General features: G+C 44.0%; 1 protein-coding gene and 3 long non-coding RNA genes across 6 annotated transcripts in view; 2 read left to right on the forward strand and 2 right to left on the reverse strand.

The window, feature by feature from the left end:
- Positions 1-25458, reverse strand: part of arhgef3 (Rho guanine nucleotide exchange factor (GEF) 3) — a 92362-nt gene that overhangs the window by 18637 nt on the left and 48267 nt on the right. For all 3 annotated transcript variants that reach the window (XM_034165211.1, XM_034165222.1, XM_034165214.1), the window contains one exon: positions 107-214. In XM_034165211.1, the coding sequence (XP_034021102.1) occupies positions 107-214 (108 nt within the window). The remainder of the gene's footprint in view (positions 1-106; positions 215-25458) is intronic.
- On the forward strand, positions 135-19563 carry LOC117505655. The gene is made up of 2 exons (XR_004559201.1): positions 135-255; positions 19490-19563. It is a non-coding gene; the product is annotated as an uncharacterized LOC117505655 (long non-coding RNA).
- On the reverse strand, positions 9659-21582 carry LOC117505663. The gene is made up of 3 exons (XR_004559204.1): positions 21353-21582; positions 14986-14988; positions 9659-9669 (listed from the first exon to the last, which is right to left on the reverse strand). It is a non-coding gene; the product is annotated as an uncharacterized LOC117505663 (long non-coding RNA).
- The window catches only part of LOC117505671, a 40279-nt gene continuing 34611 nt past the window's right edge, over positions 19791-25458 (forward strand). Inside the window, exons 1-2 of the long non-coding RNA XR_004559216.1 lie at positions 19791-19836; positions 23911-23916. This is a non-coding gene — a long non-coding RNA (uncharacterized LOC117505671). The remainder of the gene's footprint in view (positions 19837-23910; positions 23917-25458) is intronic.

A 25458-nucleotide genomic window follows, 5' to 3' on the forward strand; every position in this document is an offset into this window, starting at 1 on the left:
GTCAGTGTGCATGTGGACCTGTTTTATCTCTGCTCTTATGTCTGAGGTTCAGGGTGAGAGAACAATGGAACAGTTTCATCTCCAGATCTTTGTGATGGTGCTTCACCTGCAGAGTCTGACCGATCCGCTTCAGCTGTGATGACTTGACGGGCGGCAGCAGGCTGGCTAGCGACCTGACCCTGGACACAGATTTGCTGCGCTTGGTGCTGGGCTCCTGAAGGAGGAAGAGGAAAACGGAGATGAATCGAGATCAGAGTAAAATAATGACAAATAAAAATACAATATTCAATATATTATTTTGTCTACTTCATAATTAATTTCTTGCTATTGGTGCAAGTTGTACATGATCAAAATATCAGGTACAAGGTCCATGTATGAGGTCTATTAGAAAAGAAACCAACCGTTTTATTTTTTTTAAAAACTATATGGATTTGATTCATATGTTTTTACGTCAGCCAAGCTTGAACCCTCGTGCGCATGTGAGTTTTTTCACGCCTGTCGGTGACGTCATTCGCCTGTGAGCACGCCTTGTGGAAGGAGTGGTCCAGCCCCCTCGTCAGATTTTCATTGTCTGAGAAGTTGCTGAGAGACTGGCGCTGTGCTTGACCAAAATTTTTTCAAAAACTGTGAGGCACATCCGAGTGGACACCATTCGAGAAATTCAGCTGGTTTTCGGTGAAAATTTTAACGGCTGATGAGAGATTTTGGATTGTTTCTATCGCTGTAAGGACTTCCCATGGAGCGGGACGTCGCGCAGCGCTCCGAGGTGACGTCGTCATCCTGTTTCAAGCTGAAAACCTCTTAAGCCTCTGTTGACCCAGGACGTCGTGAGCGAACAGAGAACTTTCAGAAGAGGTCGGAATCAGCAGTTTATCCGGACATTCCACTGTTAACAGAGATTTTTTTAATGAAAGACGGGCGGACGGATTGGCGCGTCGGCTCGCAGCCAGCGTGGCGCGCCCGCCACAGGAAAAACACCTCCATTGGAAGCCTTAAGGACAAGTTGGAACATGCCCTGCTGTTAAACAATTTCTCAGATACTCACTCAACTGAAAGCCACCAAAAGCCGCCTGGATTTTACAAATGGTTATCAACACGGAGGTGAAAAAACTCTTGCATGCCCACGAGGGTTCAAGCTTGGCTGATGCAATCACACGTGATTCAAATCCATATGGTTTTTTAAAAAATAATAAGGTCGGATACTTTTCTAATAGACCTCATACTTTTAACAAACACTCACGCATGATTATCAACTTATTTTTTATGCATCAGTCCGCCAGTATAGGCTGTGTGTGTGTGTGTGTATTTGTTTGTTGTGTGTATGCGTGTTTGTGTAATTTTCAAAATTATTACTCTCGCTATAAATCAAGTCTGGGAACACACACTGGTGCATTGCTGCAGCCAGGTGAAATGTGGGTGTGTCCTTTTCCAGGTGAAATGTGGGTGTATCCTTTTCCAGGTGAAATGTGGGTGTGTCCTTTTTCAGGTGAAATGTGGGTGTGTCCTTGTCCAGGTGAAATGTGAGTGTGACCTTTTCCAGGTGAAATGTGGGTGTATCCTTTTCCAGGTGAAATGTGGGTGTGTCCTTGTCCAGGTGAAATGTGGGTGTGTCCTTGTCCAGGTGAAATGTGGGTGTATCCTTGTCCAGGTGAAATGTGAGTGTGACCTTTTCCAGGTGAAATGTGGGTGTGTCCTTTTCCAGGTGAAATGTGGGTGTATCCTTGTCCAGGTGAAATGTGAGTGTGACCTTTTCCAGGTGAAATGTGGGTGTGTCCTTTTCCAGGTGAAATGTGGGTGTATCCTTGTCCAGGTGAAATGTGAGTGTGACCTTTTCCAGGTGAAATGTGGGTGTGACCTTAGCCAAGTGAAATGTGGGTGTATGCTTTTTCAGGTGAAATGTGGGTGTGTCCTTTTCCAGGTGAAATGTGGGTGTGTCCTTGTCCAGGTGAAATGTGAGTGTGACCTTTTCCAGGTGAAATGTAGGCGTGACCATAGCCAAGTGAAATGTGGGTGTGTCCTTGTCCTGGTGAAATGTAGGCGTGACCTTAGCCAAGTGAAATGTGGGTGTGTCCTTGTCCAGGTGAAATGTGGGTGTGTCCTTGGCCAAGTAAAACCTTCTGACCTACCAATAACCAGCAAAAATCTATTTAAGCATAAAAATTCAAAAAGAAAAAATAATATAGCACCTTCTACTGCACCACAGACTAAAACAGTTAAATGTGGTCTATTAAACATTAGGTCTCTCTCTTCTAAGTCCCTGTTGGTAAATGATATAATAATTGATCAACATATTGATTTATTCTGCCTAACAGAAACCTGGTTACAGCAGGATGAATATGTTAGTTTAAATGAGTCAACACCCCCGAGTCACACTAACTGTCAGAATGCTCGTAGCACGGGCCGGGGCGGTGGATTAGCAGCAATCTTCCATTCCAGCTTATTAATTAATCAAAAACCCCGACAGAGCTTTAATTCATTTGAAAGCTTGTCTCTTAGTCTTGTCCATCCAAATTGGAAGTCCCAAAAACCAGTTTTATTTGTTATTATCTATCGTCCACCTGGTCGTTACTGTGAGTTTCTCTGTGAATTTTCAGACCTTTTGTCTGACTTAGTGCTTAGCTCAGATAAGATAATTATAGTGGGCGATTTTAACATCCACACAGATGCTGAGAATGACAGCCTCAACACTGCATTTAATCTATTATTAGACTCTATTGGCTTTGCTCAAAAAGTAAATGAGTCCACCCACCACTTTAATCATATCTTAGATCTTGTTCTGACTTATGGTATGGAAATAGAAGACTTAACAGTATTCCCTGAAAACTCCCTTCTGTCTGATCATTTTTTAATAACATTTACATTTACTCTGATGGACTACCCAGCAGTAGGGAATAAGTTTCATTACACTAGAAGTCTTTCAGAAAGCGCTGTAACTAGGTTTAAGGATATGATTCCTTCTTTGTGTTCTCTAATGCCATGTGGCAACACGGTGCAGAGTGGCTACCTAGGCTCTGTAAGGGAGATAGAGTATCTCGTCAATAGTTTTACATCCTCATTGAAGACAACTTTGGATGCTGTAGCTCCTCTGAAAAAGAGAGCTTTAAATCAGAAGTGTCTGACTCCATGGTATAACTCTCAAACTCGTAGCTTAAAGCAGATAACCCGTAAGTTGGAGAGGAAATGGCGTCTCACTAATTTAGAAGATCTTCACTTAGCCTGGAAAAAGAGTCTGTTGCTCTATAAAAAAGCCCTCCGTAAAGCTAGGACATCTTTCTACTCATCACTAATTGAAGAAAATAAGAACAACCCCAGGTTTCTTTTCAGCACTGTAGCCAGGCTGACAAAGAGTCAGAGCTCTATTGAGCTGAGTATTCCATTATCTTTAACTAGTAATGAGTTCATGACTTTCTTTGCTAACAAAATTTTAACTATTAGAGAAAAAATTACTCATAACCATCCCAAAGACGTATCGTTATCTTTGGCTGCTTTCAGTGATGCCGGTATTTGGTTAGACTCTTTCTCTCCGATTGTTCTGTCTGAGTTATTTTCATTAGTTACTTCATCCAAACCATCAACATGTTTATTAGACCCCATTCCTACCAGGCTGCTCAAGGAAGCCCTACCATTATTTAATGCTTCGATCTTAAATATGATCAATCTATCTTTGTTAGTTGGCTATGTACCACAGGCTTTTAAGGTGGCAGTAATTAAACCATTACTTAAAAAGCCATCACTTGACCCAGCTATCTTAGCTAATTATAGGCCAATCTCCAACCTTCCTTTTCTCTCAAAAATTCTTGAAAGGGTAGTTGTAAAACAGCTAACTGATCATCTGCAGAGGAATGGTCTATTTGAAGAGTTTCAGTCAGGTTTTAGAATTCATCATAGTACAGAAACAGCATTAGTGAAGGTTACAAATGATCTTCTTATGGCCTCGGACAGTGGACTCATCTCTGTGCTTGTTCTGTTAGACCTCAGTGCTGCTTTTGATACTGTTGACCATAAAATTTTATTACAGAGATTAGAGCATGCCATAGGTATTAAAGGCACTGCGCTGCGGTGGTTTGAATCATATTTGTCTAATAGATTACAATTTGTTCATGTAAATGGGGAATCTTCTTCACAGACTAAAGTTAATTATGGAGTTCCACAAGGTTCTGTGCTAGGACCAATTTTATTCACTTTATATATGCTTCCCTTAGGCAGTATTATTAGACGGTATTGCTTAAATTTTCATTGTTACGCAGATGATACCCAGCTTTATCTATCCATGAAGCCAGAGGACACACACCAATTAGCTAAACTGCAGGATTGTCTTACAGACATAAAGACATGGATGACCTCTAATTTCCTGCTTTTAAACTCAGATAAAACTGAAGTTATTGTTCTTGGCCCCACAAATCTTAGAAACATGGTGTCTAACCAGATCCTTACTCTGGATGGCATTACCCTGACCTCTAGTAATACTGTGAGAAATCTTGGAGTCATTTTTGATCAGGATATGTCATTCAAAGCGCATATTAAACAAATATGTAGGACTGCTTTTTTGCATTTACGCAATATCTCTAAAATCAGAAAGGTCTTGTCTCAGAGTGATGCTGAAAAACTAATTCATGCATTTATTTCCTCTAGGCTGGACTATTGTAATTCATTATTATCAGGTTGTCCTAAAAGTTCCCTAAAAAGCCTTCAGTTAATTCAAAATGCTGCAGCTAGAGTGCTGACGGGGACTAGAAGGAGAGAGCATATCTCACCCATATTGGCCTCTCTTCATTGGCTTCCTGTTAATTCTAGAATAGAATTTAAAATTCTTCTTCTTACTTATAAGGTTTTGAATAATCAGGTCCCATCTTATCTTAGGGACCTCGTAGTACCATATCACCCCAATAGAGCACTTCGCTCTCAGACTGCAGGCTTACTTGTAGTTCCTAGGGTTTGTAAGAGTAGAATGGGAGGCAGAGCCTTCAGCTTTCAGGCTCCTCTCCTGTGGAACCAGCTCCCAATTCAGATCAGGGAGACAGACACCCTCTCTACTTTTAAGATTAGGCTTAAAACTTTCCTTTTTGCTAAAGCTTATAGTTAGGGCTGGATCAGGTGACCCTGAACCATCCCTTAGTTATGCTGCTATAGACGTAGACTGCTGGGGGGTTCCCATGATGCACTGTTTCTTTCTCTTTTTGCTCTGTATGCACCACTCTGCATTTAATCATTAGTGATCGATCTCTGCTCCCCTCCACAGCATGTCTTTTTCCTGGTTCTCTCCCTCAGCCCCAACCAGTCCCAGCAGAAGACTGCCCCTCCCTGAGCCTGGTTCTGCTGGAGGTTTCTTCCTGTTAAAAGGGAGTTTTTCCTTCCCACTGTAGCCAAGTGCTTGCTCACAGGGGGTCGTTTTGACCGTTGGGGTTTTACATCATTATTGTATGGCCTTGCCTTACAATATAAAGCGCCTTGGGGCAACTGTTTGTTGTGATTTGGCGCTATATAAAAAAAAAATTGATTGATTGATTGACCTTCTCCATCTGCTGGGATCCTCAACACACACATGGATGTCAGACCATCATGTCATCATTCCAAGTGACCGCTGTTGATTTGCCAGAAGGCTGATCTGAATCCAGACAATTATTGTGTGTGTATTTGTTTGTGTCTGTACGTGTGTGTATATTTGTTTGTGTCTGTATGTGTATACCTGACCAGTCGTTCTCACTGTGTTTTGTACAATAACACTGCCTCTAACCTTAGTGACGTGAAATTTGGGGTTCTACAGGGGTCTGTCTTAGGCCCCCCACTTTTCTCCCTTTATATAGCACCCCTTGGGCACATATTGCGGTGTTTTGGGATTACCTTTCATTGCTATGCTGATGATACTGTTATACATACTGATAACTGCTGGTAATCTCATCCACATAAAATCCTTAGATGATTGCCTTGCATCAGTGAGAAGCTGGATGTCAAGCAACTTCCTACGTTTAAACTCTGATAAGACTGAAATGATGGTTCTTGGTCCAGTGAGACATCGGCATCAATTTGACCACTTAATGCTTAGCCTAGGCTCGTGTGTCATACATCACACTGACAAAGTGAGGAACCTTGGAGTAATTTTTGATCCTATGTCGTCTTTTCAGAATCAGAATCAGAAGAAGTTTATTGCCACTGCCAGTGAACAGGATTCACAGACTAGGAATTTGCTTCGGTACAATGGTGCAACATTAAGAAGAGACAAAATGATAGGATAAAATATAACATATGTGTCAAAATAAGATAAAATATAAGATAAAAATAAAAGAAATATGAAATATGAAAGGCTGTGTGCAACATAAAAACAGAGAAACAGAAAAAAACAGTGCAGTGGGAGGAGTGCAATTAAAAACCAAAGTACATTGTCTAAAGTGACCCGTGATAAAATGATAAAGTGACAGAGTTAAGCTTAAGGTGACTGAGTTATGAGGTGTTCATGAGTCTAACGGCAGAGGGGAAGAAACTGTTCTTATGGCGGGAGGTTCTGGTCCGGATGGACCGTAGCCTCCTGCCCGAGGGGAGTGGTTTGAATAGACCGTGTACAGGGTGAGAAGGGTCAGCTGTGATCCGACCTGCTCGGCCCAGAGTCCTGGAGACGTGCAGGTCGTGGAGAGATGGAAGGCTACAGCCGATCACCTTCTCAGCAGAGGCCACAATGCGCTGCAGTCTGTGTCTGTCCCTGGCTGTGGCCCCGGCGTACCACACCCTGATGGAGGAGCAGAGGATGGACTCGATGATGGCCGTGTAGAACTGCACCATCAGCTGGACAGGCAGCTTGGCCTTCTTCAGCTGCCACAGGAAGTACATCCTCTGCTGGGCCTTCTTGATGAGGGAGCTGATGGTTGACTCCCACTTGAGGTCCTGGGTGATGGTGGTGCCGAGGAAGCGGTGACAGACCACAGTGGTGATGGGGCTGTTGGTGAGGGTGAGGGAGGGCGGGGGGTCTGTGGCTTTCCTGAAGTCCACGATCATCTCCACTGTTTTCTGGGCGTTGAGCTCCAAGTTGTTGCTGCTACACCAGGTCACCAGCCGGTCCACCTCCCTCCTGTAGGCAGACTCATCCCCATCCGAAATGAGTCCGATGAGGGTGGTGTCGTCCGCAAACTTGATGAGCTTTATAGAGTCGTGGCTAGAGGTGCAGCAGTTAGTGTACAGGGAGAAGAGCAGAGGGGAAAGGACACAGCCCTGTGGAGATCCTGTGCTGAGAGCCCGAGTGTTCGAGACATTTTTTCCCAGCCTCACAAGCTGACTCCAGTCCGTCAGGAAGTCTGTCATCCACCTGCAGGTGGAGTTGGGCATGTGGAGCAGAGAAAGCTTGTCCTGGAGCAAAGCTGGAAGGACGGTGTTGAATGCAGAGCTGAAGTCCACAAACAGGATCCTAGCGTAGGTTCCTGGGGAGTCCAGGTGCTGCAGGATGGAGTGCAGGGCCAGGTTTATGGCGTCATCTACAGACCTGTTGGCTCTGTAGGCAAACTGCAGGGGGTCCAGGAGGGTGTCGGTGATGGACTTCATGTGGCCTTCACATTAGAGATATTATGAGGACTGCTTTCTTCCACCTGCGAAATATAGCGAAGATTCGTCCCATCCTGTCTATGGCTGATGCTGAGACCCTGATTCATGCATTTGTTTCTTCTAGATTGGACTGCTGCAATGTTCTATTTTCTGGTTTACAGCAGTCTAGCATTAGGGGTCTCCAATTGGTTCAAAATGCTGCTGCCACACTCTTGAGAGAAAGCAGAAAGTTTGAACACATTATGCCCATTTTGGCATCATTTCACTGGCTTCCTGTCCCCGTGAGATAAGATTTTAAGATTCTGCTACTAACTTATAAAATTGCTCACGGACTGGCACCTCCCTACTTAGCTGACGTAAATAAACCCTAAGTACCGGCCCGGGCTCTGCATTCTCACGGTGCAGGACTACTTTGTGTCCCTAGGGTGAATAAAAAGTCTGCGGGTCACAGAGCTTTCTCTTATTGTGCCCCTGTTCTGTGGAATGATCTCCGTGCATCAACTTTATCTAAATTCTGGGTCTTTTAGTGAAGTTTAGGGCTAGTGGCCGGCGATCACCTTAGCATTTCTTCTGTTTTTCTTGTTGTTTAATGCTGACAAATTATACTGTATTTCTTGTCTTTCTGATGTCTGATTCTGTTTTTTTTCTCTCTGTTTGAGGTGCAGCTCCATCCAGAGATGGGTGTGGTGTCTGTTTCTGTAACCCTCCTGTTCTGTGCACTGGTAACATTTCCTGTATATTCGTTTTGTGAATTGTTTTGTAATTTGTGTCTGTAGCATGGCCCAAGCAGAGGGTCATCTTGCTGGTCTGCTTGAGGTTTCTTCCTCAGTATCATCAGAGGGAGTTTTTTCTTACCACTGTCTCCTGTGTTCTTACTCTGGGGGTTAGTAAGGTTAGACCTTACTTGTGTGAAGCGCCTTGACGCGACTTTGTTGTGATTTGGCGCTATATAAATGAAAATAAATTGAAATTTGAAATGTGTGTGTATATATTTGTTTGTGTCTGTACGTGTGTGTGTATTTGTTTGTGTCCGTATGTGTGTGTGTATTAGTTTCTTTATGTGTGTGTATATATATTTGTGTCCATATGTGTGTGTATATACAGTAGTGTTCAGAATAATAGTAGTGCTATGTGACTAAAAAGATTAATCCAGGTTTTGAGTATATTTCTTATTGTTACATGGGAAACAAGGTACCAGTAGATTCAGTAGATTCTCACAAATCCAACAACACCAAGCATTCATGATATGCACACTCTTAAGACTATGAAATTGGGCTATTAGTAAAAAAAAGTAGAAAAGGGGGTGTTCACAATAACAGTAGTGTGACATTCAGTCAGTGAGTTCGTGTCCCCTATGTAAGGATGAAGCCAGCACCTGTTGAACATGCTTTTCTCTTTGAAAGCCTGAGGAAAATGGGATGTTCAAGACATTGTTCAGAAGAACAGTGTAGTTTGATTAAAAAGTTGATTGGAGAGGGGAAAACGTATATGCAGGTGCAAAAAATTATAGGCTGTTCATCTACAATGATCTCCAATTAAAACGGACAACAAAAACAAAAAAAACAGAGACGCGTGGAAGAAAATGGAAAACAACCATCAAAATGGATAGAAGAATAACCAGAATGGCAAATGCTCACCCATCAATCAGCTCCAGGATGATCAAAGACAGTCTGGAGTTACCTGTAAGTGCTGTGACAGTTAGAAGACGCCTGTGTGAAGCTAATTTATTTGCAAGAATCCCCCGCAAAGTCCCTCTGTTAATCAATCAATCAATCAATCAATTTTTATTTATATAGCACCAAATCACAACAAACAGTTGCCCCAAGGCGCTTTATATTGTAAGGCAAGGCCATACAATAATTACGTAAAAACTCCAACGGTCAAAACGACCCCCTGTGAGCAAGCACTTGGCGACAGTGGGAAGGAAAAACTCCCTTTTAACAGGAAGAAACCTCCAGCAGAACCAGGCTCAGAGAGGGGCAGTCTTCTGCTGGGACTGGTTGGGGCTGAGGGAGAGAACCAGGAAAAAGACATGCTGTGGAGGGGAGCAGAGACCAATCACTAATGATTAAATGCAGAGTGGTGCATACAGAGCAAAAAGAGAAAGAAACACTCAGCGCATCATGGGAACCCCCCAGCAGTCTAAGTCTATAGCAGCATAACTAAGGGATGGTTCAGGGTCACCAGATCCAGCCCTAACTATAAGCTCTGCCTCCCATTCTACTCTTACAAACCCTAGGAACTACAAGTAAGCCTGCAGTCTGAGAGCGAAGCGCTCTATTGGGGTGATATGGTACTATGAGGTCCCTAAGATAAGATGGGACCTGATTATTCAAAACCTTATAAGTAAGAAGAAGAATTTTAAATTCTATTCTAGAATTAACAGGAAGCCAATGAAGAGAGGCCAATATGGGTGAGATATGCTCTCTCCTTCTAGTCCCTGTCAGTACTCTAGCTGCAGCATTTTGAATTAACTGAAGGCTTTTTGGGGAACTTTTAGGACAACCTGATAATAATGAATTACAATAGTCCAGCCTAGAGGAAATAAATGCATGAATTAGTTTTTCAGCATCACTCTGAGACAAGACCTTTCTAATTTTAGAGATATTGCGTAAATGCAAAAAAGCAGTCCTACATATTTGTTTAATATGCGCTTTGAATGATATATCCTGATCAAAAATGACTCCAAGATTTCTCACAGTATTACTAGAGGTCAGGGTAATGCCATCCAGAGTAAGGATCTGGTTAGACACCATGTTTCTAAGATTTGTGGGGCCAAGTACAATAACTTCAGTTTCATCTGAGTTTAAAAGCAGGCAATTAGAGGTCATCTATGTCTTTATGTCTGTAAGACAATCCTGCAGTTTAGCTAATTGGTGTGTGTCCTCTGGCTTCATGGATAGATAAAGCTGGGTATCATCTGCGTAACAATGAAAATTTAAGCAATGCCGTCTAATAATACTGCCTAAGGGAAGCATGTATAAAGTGAATAAAATTGGTCCTAGCACAGAACCTTGTGGAACTCCATAATTAACCTTAGTCTGTGAAGAAGATTCCCCATTTACATGAACAAATTGTAATCTATTAGATAAATATGATTCAAACCACCACAGCGCAGTGCCTTTAATACCTATGGCATGCTCTAATCTCTGTAATAAAATTTTATGGTCAACAGTATCAAAAGCAGCACTGAGGTCTAACAGAACAAGCACAGAGATGAGTCCACTGTCTGAGGCCATAAGATGATCATTTGTAACCTTCACTAATGCTGTTTCTGTACTATGATGAATTCTAAAACCTGACTGAAACTCTTCAAATAGACCATTCCTCTGCAGATGATCAGTTAGCTGTTTTACAACTACCCTTTCAAGAATTTTTGAGAGAAAAGGAAGGTTGGAGATTGGCCTATAATTAGCTAAGATAGCTGGGTCAAGTGATGGCTTTTTAAGTAATGGTTTAATTACTGCCACCTTAAAAGCCTGTGGTACATAGCCAACTAATAAAGATAGGTTGATCATATTTAAGATCGAAGCATTAAATAATGGTAGGGCTTCCTTGAGCAGCCTGGTAGGAATGGGGTCTAATAGACATGTTGATGGTTTGGATGAAGTAACTAATGAAAATAACTCAGACAGAACAATCTGAGAGAAAGAGTCTAACCAAATACCGGCATCACTGAAAGCAGCCAAAGAGAACGATACGTCTTTGGGATGGTTATGAGTAATTTTTTCTCTAATAGTTAAAATTTTATTAGCAAAGAAAGTCATGAAGTCATTACTAGTTAAAGTTAAAGGTAAAATTTGGGAGCTGTCAATGACCAGCTTTGAAGAGGAAGTGGGGAGCTTCATAAAATGGTGCTCTGACAATTTCCTTAATGTTAACGCAAGCAAAATAAAAGAAATGGTTATCGATTTTAGACGTAACAACACATTGACAGAGAGAGTTAACACCTATAAATATTTAGGGGTTGAAATTGATGATCAGTTGAGATTTGACAAATGTGCCGTTTTTAAGGTGAAGAAGCTTCAACAAAGAATGTTTTTCCTAAGAAAATTGCGTAGTTTTAGTGTTGACACCTACATTTTAGAGTTATTTTATAAGTCTGTACTTCAGAGTGTCTTGTCCTTTGGTCTGGTCTGTCTTTGGTAGTATGCGTAAACAAGATCAGGATAAATTGCAACGTATTATTAAAACAGCTAGTAGGATAATTGGGTGCAATCAAACATCAGCTGCTCAGCTGTTTCAAGATATCATACTACACAAGACTGAAAGTATTCTTGCAGACAGAACCCACCCTTTACATAACAGATTTCAGTTAAGCCAACGTGGTAAGGGGAGGCTACTACAAAGGAAAATAAGGACAACCAGGTTCAGCAAGTCATTTGTTCACTCTGCAATTAAAATTGTTAATGAAAGACACAGTTCTCAGCAGGGGACTTGACACTGTAGTGTGTGTGTGTGTGTGTGTGTGTGTGTGTGTGTGTGTGTGTGTGTGTGTGTGGTATGCAGCAGCTTAGCTGTGTGGAGAGGAGCCAGAGAGGCATGGGGGAGGGGGGGTGTATTTATGTTTTTTATTTATTTATCTGTTTTTAAGTTTGTCTAGCTTGTCTGAAGTTGTCTGTATTATATGCACCTTGACCATCTGAATTTCCCTTCTGGGATAAAGTTAACTTTGACTTTGACTTTGGTGCAAGCATCATGATATGGGCATGTTTCTCCTACTATGGTGTTGGGCCTATATATCGCATACCAGGTATCATGGATCAGTTTGGATATGTCAAAATACTTGAAGAGGTCATGTTGCCTTATGCTGAAGAGGACATGCCCTTGAAATGGGTGTTTCAACAAGACAATGACCCCAAGCACACTAGTAAATGGGCAAAATCTTGGTTCCAAACCAACAAAATTAATGCCTCGCAGATGTGAAGTAATCATGAAAAACTGTGGTTATACAACTAAATACTAGTTTAGTGATTCACAGGATTGCTAAAAAAAAGCAGTTTGAACATAATAGTTTTGAGTTTGTAGCGTCAACAGCAGATGCTACTATTATTGTGAACACCCCCTTTTCTACTTTTTTTACTAATAGCCCAATTTCATAGCCTTAAGAGTGTACATATCATGAATGCTTGGTCTTGTTGGATTTGTGAGAATCTACTGAATCTACTGGTTCCTTGTTTCCCATGTAACAATAAGAAATATACTCAAAACCTGGATTAATCTTTTTAGTCACATAGCACTACTATTATTCTGAACACTACTGTATATTTGTGCCCGTATGTGTGTGTATATATTTGTATGTATGTGTGTGTGTGTGTATTTGTTTGTGTCCGTATGTGTGTGTATATATTTGTTTGTGTCCGTATTTGTGTGTGTGTGTATTTGTTTGTGTCCGTGTGTGTGTATATATTTGTTTGTGTCCGTATTTGTGTGTGTGTGTGTGTGCGTGTGTGTGTGCATTTTTTGCAGTTGTGGTGGCTTCTTTCTTTTCCGTTGGTAAATCCGCTTCTTTTATCCGCTCCTCAAACTTTTTCATATTTGGTTTGTGGAATTTTTAGCTGGGGTTCGTTTTCATTGAAACATCCTCATACAGAGATCTCTGCCGGCAAACCCTCTTCACAGTGAGACTGAGGACACTCAAGGCAAGTGTCCAGTAGGAACTCCATCTCACCAAATGCAAGTTCCATGCCATGAAGAAGTTTGTCCCCAACGCAGAATAGAAGCAACAAGGACACAAAATTCAATATGACCCCGGGCTAGAAATAAACGCTGAGCATATCGCATATATCCACAGTCAACCCATGTGGTTTGTCTGGAAGCTAATTTACAATGACCTGAGAGACAATAAGATCAGGGACATGGTAAAGACAAAGCTGACAGAGATGTTGCAGATAACCAATAAAAGTCAACTGAGTGGAATTGTGAAGTTGTGGATATACAATGATGCGATTATACCCAAAATGACCACTTCCCAATTACCTACAGTGAAAGTCTCAAAGCTACCTGCACCAAATATCTAAAACAGTGAGCAAGAATAAGGAGATGCACCACCACCAGCACCCCATACAGGAGCAAGAAACACTATGGACTTCAACTGAAGAAACTCACCACTTCAGTCAAATGTAATGTACGCAAGTAACCAAGTTCCATCTAAACAAGCACTCCATAGATGGAAGTACCGAGACACTCTACAGGAAATGCACAGAAAGTAAGAAAAACAAAGCTAGGTGGAATGGTGTGAAAGAAATGGAACAGAAAGAACGCCACCTAATCCTGAATGAGATGGCTAGAGGTCAGACTGGTAGAGGTGGTCTTGGTTACAAAAGAAACCAGAAACTGATCAGAGACATGAGTCGTCAAGAACACAGGAAGTGCCTCACTGGGCTAGAGAAGGATGTAGATGGAGAGGACATGTTGGTCTATCTTTCAGGTCCCTTCACACACAGTGCGAAGTTTGGTCAAATATGGCGAAACAGAGCAAAACAGTTTGATTTAGCACACCACAAAACATCGCACAGATGAGCAGGCGTGCAAGATCCCGGTGCGAGGGTTCCTGCACGCAACAGTGTCTTTCGAGCAGGAACACAGTGCGAGGTGCACCACATTGCACCACTGTTGTGGAATAAATAAACATAAAAAACAGCTGGTACCTGTGGAACCACATCATGCCGCTGATGTGGAATAAATAAACATAAAAACCAGCTGGTACCTGTGGAACCACATCGTGCCGCTGATGTGGAATAAAAAAACAAAAAACATACCACCCATGGGATTCGTACCTGCACTTTACTGATTTCCAGCCTGAAACTTTACCACTGAGCTACTGTCACTGGCCTGTAAATGGTGCGGGGAAAGTGCCTGAAATCAACAAAGAGATGGACATATTCAAAATAAATAAATAAATAAAACCATACACCATAAAAACACAGCACTTTATATTGATTCCCTCTTATCAAGCGGGTAATAAATACAATCCGTATGTTCCTCTGTAGAGGAACAGATCTGACACTCCATTTCAGCCTGGGGGCAGCCTGTCAATGGGCTGCAGCAAGGGAGCACACGCTTGCTGTAGCCCACAGCATATATCACCACAGCGATATGTTTTTATTTATGTCCACGTGATGACAGCAAACAGACACGCTCATCACAGTAGGCAGTTGTTAGTCCATGTTTGTCCAAACACAGTACGCGTTTCCAGCTGGGATGTCCAGAATGACAGATCTCCACAGTGGGTGGACATACCTACTGTTAGTTCAGCGCACACACCAAAACCACACTCATGAGGAACTTAGACAAATTTCACTGCCGACGCGACAGTGATCGTCTGCAGACTGTTGTCGTGCTAAGAGTACGACTGGCCACACATTCAAGTGCCAAACGAGTGTTAGATGTTTGTGTGTGTCAGCTGGAATTTGGCCAACACCTGCTGCAAGAGGGATCGATGGGTTTGCACAGCACACACTCTGTCTTTCAGCTGCTTGTGTGAGCAAACAGTTGTAGCAACAGGTGTACGAGATATTCGAGGCAGGGATGATTTTACATGTTTTGCACACGATTCCTTCTTCATGCGCACTTCGTGTGCACTTCGACCAAACTTCGCACTATGTTTGAATATGGATGTGCGAAAGAAGGGCAGTGGTTGATTTGGGAGTCTGCCATGCAAGTTGACACTTCCTGGAAGAAACTTTTATATGTCTGGACACCAGAATTGCTGTCCTTCCACATCAACGCAATTCATGATCAACTTCCCTCTCCAGCCAATCTGAAGCTGTGGGACAAGACCAATCTTGGACTTTGCCAACTATGTCATCATCGTCATTGCAGGTTGTTCCACATCCTCAACGGTTGCAGTTACTCATTACAGAGCAGAAGAATGGGAGAAACAATTCTTGTAGCTAAAGAAAAAAAACACCAGTGACCCTTCCTGCTTTAGACCTGTCACAGTGAAGAACACTAGTGGCCAAATGTATATATCTTATATAAAAAATATCTTAAATGTGTGAAGTTGTCTGTGATTTTTGTATGGTTTTACAGAGGGTGTCGGAGCTGACCTGCATAGCTTCCGCCTGAAAATTGAGACTGGTTTTAATATTTCCTATCGACTGACCCTAAAATGAATGATATTGTAACCTTGTTATAGATCCATCCAGGCAGCGATAGGTGGTGCCCCCTTTTCAAGGTAAAATTATCCACAAGTGATAATTTTCAATATTCCAAACAAATTATTATATTCATCGTGTAGTTTCTTCCTACACAGATAAGAGTTCTCTGGGACAAATCGCTGAAATGTTAAATGTGAAGAGAAATGAAAACATGTGTAACAGTACCTTTTTGCAGACAATACAAGTGGATTTCTTACAGATTTGTTTGTATCTGTAAGAAATCCAGCATTATCATCTATAAACCAGTTTATTTGCCGGTTGAAAAGTTTTGATTCAGTACTGGACTGAGTGCTCTCTTTTGTCTTTATTTGAGATATTTATTCAAGATGTTTCAAACAGGAGGTTTTGAGTTATTTATATTTTAAGGAACTGCTGGCTTGGATGTATCAATAAAGGTATTGTTATATGGCTGGGGGGGCCTGGCTGCCGGTTTGTTTGTCTTTTGGTTTCCTCCCAGGTGGCGTGCATTTGGGACTGAGTGGCTGTGTTGCTGAGGCTGTCAGGACCTCACCCTGATCACCTGCGACTCGTCAGGACTCACAGCTGTGGTGCATCTGGATGGATTGGAACATGTTGGCATTTAAGACTGGAGTGCACAGTGTGTATTTGCCAGAGACTCGACCTTGTGACCAGACGGGTGAGATCGTCGTCTCAGGAGCCATCTCATCAGCAGCGGATGCTGAGAACGTCCAGGTTTGATGCACAGTCTGTGAGAGAGGAGGGGGTGAGGTCTCACGCTTGTCAGCACACTTCCTGAGGTACGTTAGATTTTGTGACTAACAGTTATACAGTCAGTAAATGTGGTGTCCCTCACACCTTATTGTATTGAGCTGTATGTTAGTCATGTATCAGCTTCCACTGCAGTGGAGTTTTGTGAACGGGATGTTCCATGCCTGCAGGTTGGGAAACTGATCAGTAATCAAGCCAGGAAGTGTTTGCTGTTTGTACACCTTTAAGTGTTCTGTGTGTAGAGTGTGGACTCACATAATGGTTCCTTCTTTCACAGACTCGGTTGTTGCGGCCACCTGGGGGGTGTCGGCAGGGTCCTTGGGTCCGAAACAGCTTCTGGCTCCGGACCGTTAGCGCTGCTGGGAGCGCACCACGCCAGGCCGCACCTTTTTGTTATATTATCACTGTTATGTATTAAATTCAGTTAGCCTTTGAACCGTGCTCTGCTTATTTCATACTGGGTCCTTCAAACGCTGGTCGGTTCTCCGAGCTGCGTCCGACACATAACAGTAGTCTCTGGCCAAACATCACGGACCCAGCGGTAGCAGAGACGGTAACGCGCCGGGAAGGCGGCAGCAGACGTTCAGTGGTTATCCGGATCAGTTGCGGGGCTCTCCGCCCGGAAGGTGCGTGTTTGAGACCCATTACTGGATACTGATTTGTGCTCTCTTGCAGCCGTGTTCCTGTGTTGTGCCTTATCCGTGGGTCGTGGTGGAGTGTGACTGGCGACGGCTTCGCGTCACACTCCGACCGGATAAGAGGTGTAAACGGGAGCTGCAAGAGTGCGTTTGTAATGGGTTCACGCGCACGGCGGAGCTCTGTTAGCACGGGTCGCTGGGCTTCCTGTGTTACAGTCGTAGCCCCGTTTCCCCGGACAAAGGTAACTACTGCGTCTCTTGTATCAGCTCCGGCGTTATTTAGTTGAGCACATTTTGGTTGTGTGTTGCACTCAGCTGCGCACATAAGAGCAGCTCGTTTGTTTTTTCTGTCGCCAAAGGGGTTTTTTCATTTTTTGCACTCTGGTTCCCCCTTGTGGTGACTGAATCACGTTACCGTCAAGCTCTTGAGTAGGAACAGGTGTGTTCCATTTGGTTGAGCTTGACGGTATAACTCACTGATTTGTTTTGTGTTAGTTCATTTTGTGTGGGTGTTTTTTGAGTTGGTTTTTGTGTGGGATTTTATTTTTTTGTTGTCCACTATTTGTCTGGGGGTGTGACCCTGTAGCCTTTGCAAGAAAAAAAAAAACAAAAAAAACACAAACAGGGACCCAAAGAACTGTGTGTTGGTCTGTTTGTTTTTTCTTTTGTTTCTTTTTGTTTCACATCCCCAGGGTTGGATGGAGCGGTCCCCTGGGGGGGTGATGGGGTTGGTACTTGGGTTGTTTTTTCTTTTTGTTTTTTGTTATGCCCTCTCTTCTCCTCTGACTCCAGCCGGGTGTGCCGTAGTGTCGGCATTGCTGGAGGGGTGCAGTTAGGTTGTGCTGGGCGTTTCCCAGGTGGCCTCTGCACCCGGGAGGGGAGGGGGGGGCTTTGGGGTATTTTTTTTGTTTCCCCCCCCCCAGTTTCCGCCCTCAGGGTTTGACTGTGGTGTCCTCTGGGGGGGAAAGGGCGTTGGGTCCATCTAGCCGTGGACGGCCGGGGCTGGGTCCATTAGTCATGAGGGGAGGCGTCTCCTGGGGTTGACGAGTGGTCCTCTGGGAGGCGCTGGTAGTCCCCGTGGGTGACGTTGGATCCCAGAGGGACCTCGGCCGTGGTTATTACTCCTGGAGCTGGCGGGTGGCCCTCTGGGGGGTGTTGGTCCCTACGTGTCGTTTGGGGGGGAGGAGGGGGGGTATTTTGGCATTTTTGTTTGTGAGCTCAAATTTGGGTTTTTCTTTTCTCCCCTTCCCTAGGGTTTGACGGGACGGTCCCCTGGGGAGGGGGGGGTGTTTTGGTTGTTTTGTTTTATGACTAATCACACATATTTGGTTAAAGGCTGACCGCACAGGTGTAGGAACTCCTGGCCACACCTGTGCTAAGACTGTCAGAAACAAGGGCAAAGATGCAGCCAGTTCAACCAGTCTGTTGGAGGATGAACGCAGACGCGGTTTCCAGCCATGGTCCCTGGAGGGGGGTGTTTCTCCTGGGCCAGGTGTGTGTGGTCGCCGGGAGGCTTCCCGTGAGGGTGGGGTACTGTTATATGGCTGGGGGGGCCTGGCTGCCGGTTTGTTTGTCTTTTGGTTTCCTCCCAGGTGGCGTGCATTTGGGACTGAGTGGCTGTGTTGCTGAGGCTGTCAGGACCTCACCCTGATCACCTGCGACTCGTCAGGACTCACAGCTGTGGTGCATCTGGATGGATTGGAACATGTTGGCATTTAAGACTGGAGTGCACAGTGTGTATTTGCCAGAGACTCGACCTTGTGACCAGACGGGTGAGATCGTCGTCTCGGGAGCCATCTCATCAGCAGCGGATGCTGAGAACGTCCAGGTTTGATGCACAGTCTGTGAGAGAGGAGGGGGTGAGGTCTCACGCTCGTCAGCACACTTCCTGAGGTACGTTAGATTTTGTGACTAACAGTTATACAGTCAGTAAATGTGGTGTCCCTCACACCTTATTGTATTGAGCTGTATGTTAGTCATGTATCAGCTTCCACTGCAGTGGAGTTTTGTGAACGGGATGTTCCATGCCTGCAGGTTGGGAAGCTGATCAGTAATCAAGCCAGGAAGTGTTTGCTGTTTGTACACCTTTAAGTGTTCTGTGTGTAGAGTGTGGACTCACATAATGGTTCCTTCTTTCACAGACTCGGTTGTTGCGGCCACCTGGGGGGTGTCGGCGGGGTCCTTGGGTCCGAAACAGCTTCTGGCTCCGGACCGTTAGCGCTGCTGGGAGCGCACCACGCCAGGCTGCACCTTTTTGTTATATTATCACTGTTATGTATTAAATTCAGTTAGCCTTTGAACCGTGCTCTGCTTATTTCATACTGGGTCCTTCAAACGCTGGTCGGTTCTCCGAGCTGCGTCCGACACATAACAGGTATCCGTTTACCCCTACCTGTTTTCCCATAGATGTCTCACTCCTGTTAATCTCCACAGAACATCCAGACTGTATCTGCTGTACCAGCATCCAGAGAGGACTCTTCATGGATACCATTGTGGTCCACTTACTCTAGAGATCAGCAAAAGTGTCTGGCTCCTTCCCAGTACCAAATGACCAAAAGGTGCTGGACATTCAGAAGATATCAAGCAGGAAAAAAGTGCTGTTCCAAAAAAGAAAAAGTCTAAAAAGGGTACAGCAAGAAAAATAAAAACCTGGTCCAAAGATCTGCATGAGTCTAGAAAGAGACTAACATCTGCAAAGCATCTCAAAAGAATTTAGTACTTGTGGTACTATGTGTGGTACTAAGTGTGGTATTATCAGAGAGTTCCAGCAGAAAGGCCTGGTTGCAGTAACGGTTCTGAAAACATTTGCAAAGTGCCTGAAGAACCTGGTATTGGAGTTCTAGTAGAGCGTCCACACAGGCTCTAATTCTTGCAGAATCCACGTAAAAAAAAATAATAAATAAGACTAAGGATGTTTCTAGATAATGTGTGGTTCAGAAAACTGGGTTTTACACAAACTTTTTGTTTCCAGCAAATGTAGAAAAAAAATCTAAAAGTCCAAAATAGGCTGATACTGGCAGAGGATCAAGGATGGATCTGGTGCCAGCAACGTGTGCAGAAATAGGTTGTCCAGAAATGACTCCTTACCCAAGAGTTCCTGAGTGCTAGTAGAAAGTCCAGAAAGTATTTGGTACCAGTGAAGACCTATCTTGTTACCAGATGAAAGTCCAACAGACAGAATGCAATGAGTCCAAAAGAACATTCAGTCTAAGTTTGGTACTGAGAGAGAGAGAGTCCTGATGGCATGTGGTAAGCAACAGCAGGTTCTAGAAGAACATCCAGAAATAGTCTGGATTCTGGAAGAGGTTTATGTCAAAACTGTATAAAGCTCAAAGAGTTCACAAATACTGGGCACACCGGGTTCCAGCAGGCAGTTCAGGTCTGGGGTTTGGAGTTCTTTGTTCTTCCTCTTTATGTCCAACGTCTCCATTAAAACTAAGTCTGAGCTCTGGTTTTGTCTCAGAGACTGTCTCACTCGTCGTCCTCTCAGAGGTCAGATGGATGAAGGTTCAGAGAGTGCCAATACTCACTCACTCTCTTACTCACTACCTCCCTTGCCCAATCACTCACTTTCCTTCCTTCTTTTCTTCTTCCCTTCCTCTACTGTGAAAACGGTCTGCAGTTTATTTCTGTCTGTCGTTTGTTTTCTGTAACCTGATAAAAGCTGAGATAATGGGCAAAGAAAGGAACCTGCTGACACTGTCCGGTGTTTTATGAGGTTCAGGTTGAAGATTTTAAATATTCTTTCATATTCAAAGTCCAGTAATTGATCACTCGGCCACAGCAACTGCAGACTCTTGAATTTGGGCCTCGCTGCATCTACTGTCAGTTAACGAACCCAGAATGGTTTATCTTGTAATATTTATGATGATAATTACAGAGAAAAACTCACTACATTAAATTCACTTGAGACAAAAATGTGGCTCAAGATTTAAAAAGGAGTTATTCTTTACCTTCAGCCCTAAGACGTTGGTTTTGAAAAAACTGGAATCAGGAGACAGAAAAAGGACGTTTATGGTTCAAAGAGCCCTGGTAACCAAGACATCCAGTCATACCTTAGGTTACTAGAATCTAAACCTCACAACCATACAGCAAGACAGGAAGCACCAGGACCCCAAAGTCTTGGACCTTCATTCTCCTACAAACATTATCAAACACCTCAGACCTTTCAGCTCATGACTCCATAAGGTCTTCGCAGGTGTCTCTGGATCTCAAAGGCAGAGGGCCCAGAGGTCTGAGTCTAGGAAGTCACTGAAAGTCTGACTCTTGGTCTGAATCTTGGACTTTAGGAAGGACAAGTACAAACCCAGACAGTCTGATTCCTCAACTCAGCTTCTCAAGCACTACAGTCAGGGTGTCCATTGATTCCACTAAGATCAGAGCACTGTCCCCAAAGTCAAGGTCAACCAACTTTCCTCACCAACAAAAGCACCTAAGTTGCTGGTTTCTACAACCTGACCCAACAAGAAGTCCATGCAAGCACTGAACAGTGTAGGACCCAGAACACATCCCTGAAGAATGCCATTATACACTTGGAAGAGGTCAGAGACCCGGTCACCACTCTGCAGAACACTCACGGTATTTCTTATTTATTTATTTATTTCATTTCATTTATATAGCATCAAATCACAACAAGGTTGCCTCAAGGCACTTCACACAAGAAAGGTCTAATCTTACCAACCCCCAGAGCACACAAGAAAGGTCTAATCTTACCAACCCCCAGAGCAACAGTGGTAAGGAAAAACTCCCTCTGAGGAAGAACCCTCAAGCAGACCAGACTCAAAGGGGTGACCATCTGCTCGGGCCATGCTACAGGCATAAATTACAAAACAATTCACAAAACGAACATACAGGAAATGTTGCCGGTGTACAGGACGGTTTCTGGAACAGATACCACACCCATCTCTGGATGGAGCCGCACCTCAAACAGAGAGAAAAGAAAAAAGCAGAATCATGTATCAGAAAGACAACAAATACAGTGTAATTTGTCAGAAAACAGAAGAAATACTAAGGTGATTGCCGGCCACGCACCCTAAGCTTCCCTAAAAGACCCAGAATTTAGATAAAAATGGAGGCCGAGCCACGCTCCGTTTCCTAATAAAATTAACTAAGAGAGTAAAAAGCATAGAAACATACTATGCAATTATGCTAGCAATACGAAAAGGAAAATAAGTGCATCTTAAGTCTGGACTTGAAAATCTCTGCAGAATCTGACTGTTTGATTGATGCAGGGAGATCATTCTACAGAACAGGGGCACAATAACAGAAAGTTCTATGACCCACAGACTTTTTATTCACCCTAGGGACACAAAGTAGTCCTGCACCCTGAGAACGCAGAGCCCAGGCCGGTATGTAGGGTTTAATTAGGTCAGCTAGGGAGGTGCCAGTCCGTGAACAATTTTATAGGTTAGTAGCAGAACCTTAAAATCTGATCTCACTGGAACAGGAAGCCAGTAAAGAGATGCCAAAATGGGTGTAATGTGGTCAAACTTTCTGCTTCATGTCAAAAGCTGGCAGCAGCTTTTTGAACCAACTGGAGACCCCTAATGCTGGACTGCGGTAAACCAGAAAACAGAAAATTGCAGTAGTCCAATCTAGAACAGACAAACACATGAATCAGGGTCTCAGCATCAGCCATAGACAGGATGGGATGAAGCTTCCCTATATTTTGCAGGTATCAGGGTCGACAGTCAAAGTAGGCTGGATGCAAAAGCAGGACACAGGTACACAGCTCAATGGAGTAAAAGCATTTACTAAGTTAACAGGCTGGGGTCGGTCCACAGAGAGGAAGTCAAGACAGAGCAACAGTATCAGAAGCATCAGGCAAAAGGCATGGTCGAGGTACACAACCAGGTAGTCAAAAAACACAATGAGGCAATCAGAGCAAGGCAAAAAAATACAAGAACTGAGCTGGAAAGAGGCACTAGGCACATCGATCTGGTGAGGGCCACACCCGTTTCTGGATCTTTACACACACGTGTTTCCAATCTGCAGCACATTACCAAGGTATATTTAAGCCCCACTGGTTGCACTTGTGATTTGTCTGATCACTGCGCCTTGTGCTTTGCAAATTTTTAAACATAGATTCATTCGAAATTGTAGTTCAGGAGCAGCTCCACTGCATAAGATCACCTCATCCCTCCAGACCTTTCACTGGTCACCGGAGTGTGATGAGGCATTTCGAGTCCAAAAGAAACACTTCACTGCGGCCCCAGTTCTACTCCTCCCTGACCCCGCTCGACAGTTCGTGGTCGAGGTGGACGCTTCCGACGTTGGTGTTGAAGCCATTCTGTCTCAAATTGATCCTGCAGATGGGAAGTTACACCCTTGTGCTTATTTGTCCAAGAAATTGTCTCCGGCCGAACGCAATTACAACATCGGCGACCGGGAACTGTTGGCTGTTAAAGTGGCCTTGGAAGATTGGCACCATTGGCTAGAAGGGGCACAAGCACCATTGTTAGTGTGGACGATCATAAAAATCTTGAATACCTGTGCTCAGCCAAACGGTTCAATTCCCGGCAAGCCAGATGGTCCGTCTTTTTTAGTCGCTTCAACTCTGTCCTGTCATACCGGCCCGGCTCTAAAAATGGCAAGCCTGATGCTCTGTCTCGGCGCGAAGACCCATCTGTACCCAATACTATCTTGCCCGCATCCTGCTTCGTCTCTGTTATCACCTGGGACATTGAGACTAGGGTCTGGTCCGCTGCACTTAACATTCCTGTTCCTCCCGGTTGTCCACGGGGGCAGTTATTCATGCCGGACTCACTACGGGGGGAGGTCATTTGTTGGGCACATGAAAGTCGCTTTGCTTGCCATCTGGACATTAAGAACTCTGTGAACATCATCCAGGAGAGGTTCTGGTGGCCTCGGCTGCTCGCAGATGTGACGGAATACATCAGGGCATGTCAGACTTGTGCTATGTGCAAATCTTCCAGCCGGCCACCTTCCAGTAAAATCCACCCGTTACCTGTCCCGACACGACCATGGTCACACATCTCGGTAGATTTTGGAAGAGCCATACCGCCTTCCCAGGGTAATACTGTAATACTCACCGTAGTTGATCGACTTTCCAAGATGGCACATTTTGTGCCACTTCCTAATTTACCATCTGCTAAAGAAACTGTGGAAGCGTTGTTAACTCACGTTTTTAGATTACACGGTTTTCCACAGGACATTGTTTCTGTCCGAGGCCTGCAGTTTATTTCTCAGTTCTGGAGGGAGTTTTGTCGTCTGCTGGGGGTCTCCTCCAGCCTCACTTCCGGTTACCATCCACAGGCAAACAGACAATCAGAAAGAGTGGACCAAGAGTTAGAAAAGGGTCTGCTTATTCTCACCTCTCAAATCAAATCAAATCAAATCAATTTTATTTATATAGCGCCAAATCACAACAAACAGTTGCCCCAAGGCGCCTTATATTGTAAGGCAAGGCCATACAATAATTACGGAAAAACCCCAACGGTCAAAACGACCCCCTGTGAGCAAGCACTTGGCAACAGTGGGAAGGAAAAACTCCCTTTTAACAGGAAGAAACCTCCAGCAGAACCAGGCTCAGGGAGGGGCAGTCTTCTGCTGGGACTGGTTGGGGCTGAGGGAGAGAACCAGGAAAAAGACATGCTGTGGAGGGGAGCAGAGATCAATCACTAATGATTAAATGCAGAGTGGTGCATACAGAGCAAAAAGAGAAAGAAACACTCAGTGCATCATGGGAACCCCCCAGCAGTCTAAGTCTATAGCAGCATAACTAAGGGATGGTTCAGGGTCACCTGATCCAGCCCTAACTATAAGCTTTAGCAAAAAGGAAAGTTTTAAGCCTAATCTTAAAAGTAGAGAGGGTGTCTGTCTCCCTGATCTAAATTGGGAGCTGGTTCCACAGGAGAGAAGCCTGAAAGCTGAAGGCTCTGCCTCCCATTCTACTCTTACAAACCCCAGGAACTACAAGTAAGCCTGCAGTCTGAGAGCGAAGCGCTCTATTGGGGTGATATGGTACTATGAGGTCCCTAAGATAAGATGGGACCTGATTATTCAAAACCTTATAAGTAAGAAGAAGAATTTTAAATTCTATCCTAGAATTAACAGGAAGCCAACGAAGAGAGGCCAATATGGGTGAGATATGCTCTCTCCTTCTAGTCCCTGTCAGCACTCTAGCTGCAGCATTTTGAATTAACTGAAGGCTTTTCAGGGAACTTTTAGGACAACCTGATAATAATGAATTACAATAGTCCAGCCTAGAGGAAATAAATGCATGAATTAGTTTCTCTCAGCACCCAGCCTCCTGGTCCTCCCAGATAGTATGGATTGAGTTCGCTCACAACTACTTACCCTCTGCAACCACTGGTTACTCTCTGTGTCCCATGGTTTTCAACCTCCTCTGTTTTCTTCCACAGCCTTAACCTCCAGTGTGC

Source organism: Thalassophryne amazonica, chromosome 3 (assembly GCF_902500255.1).
Source record: "Thalassophryne amazonica chromosome 3, fThaAma1.1, whole genome shotgun sequence".
Lineage (NCBI taxonomy): Eukaryota > Metazoa > Chordata > Actinopteri > Batrachoidiformes > Batrachoididae > Thalassophryne > Thalassophryne amazonica.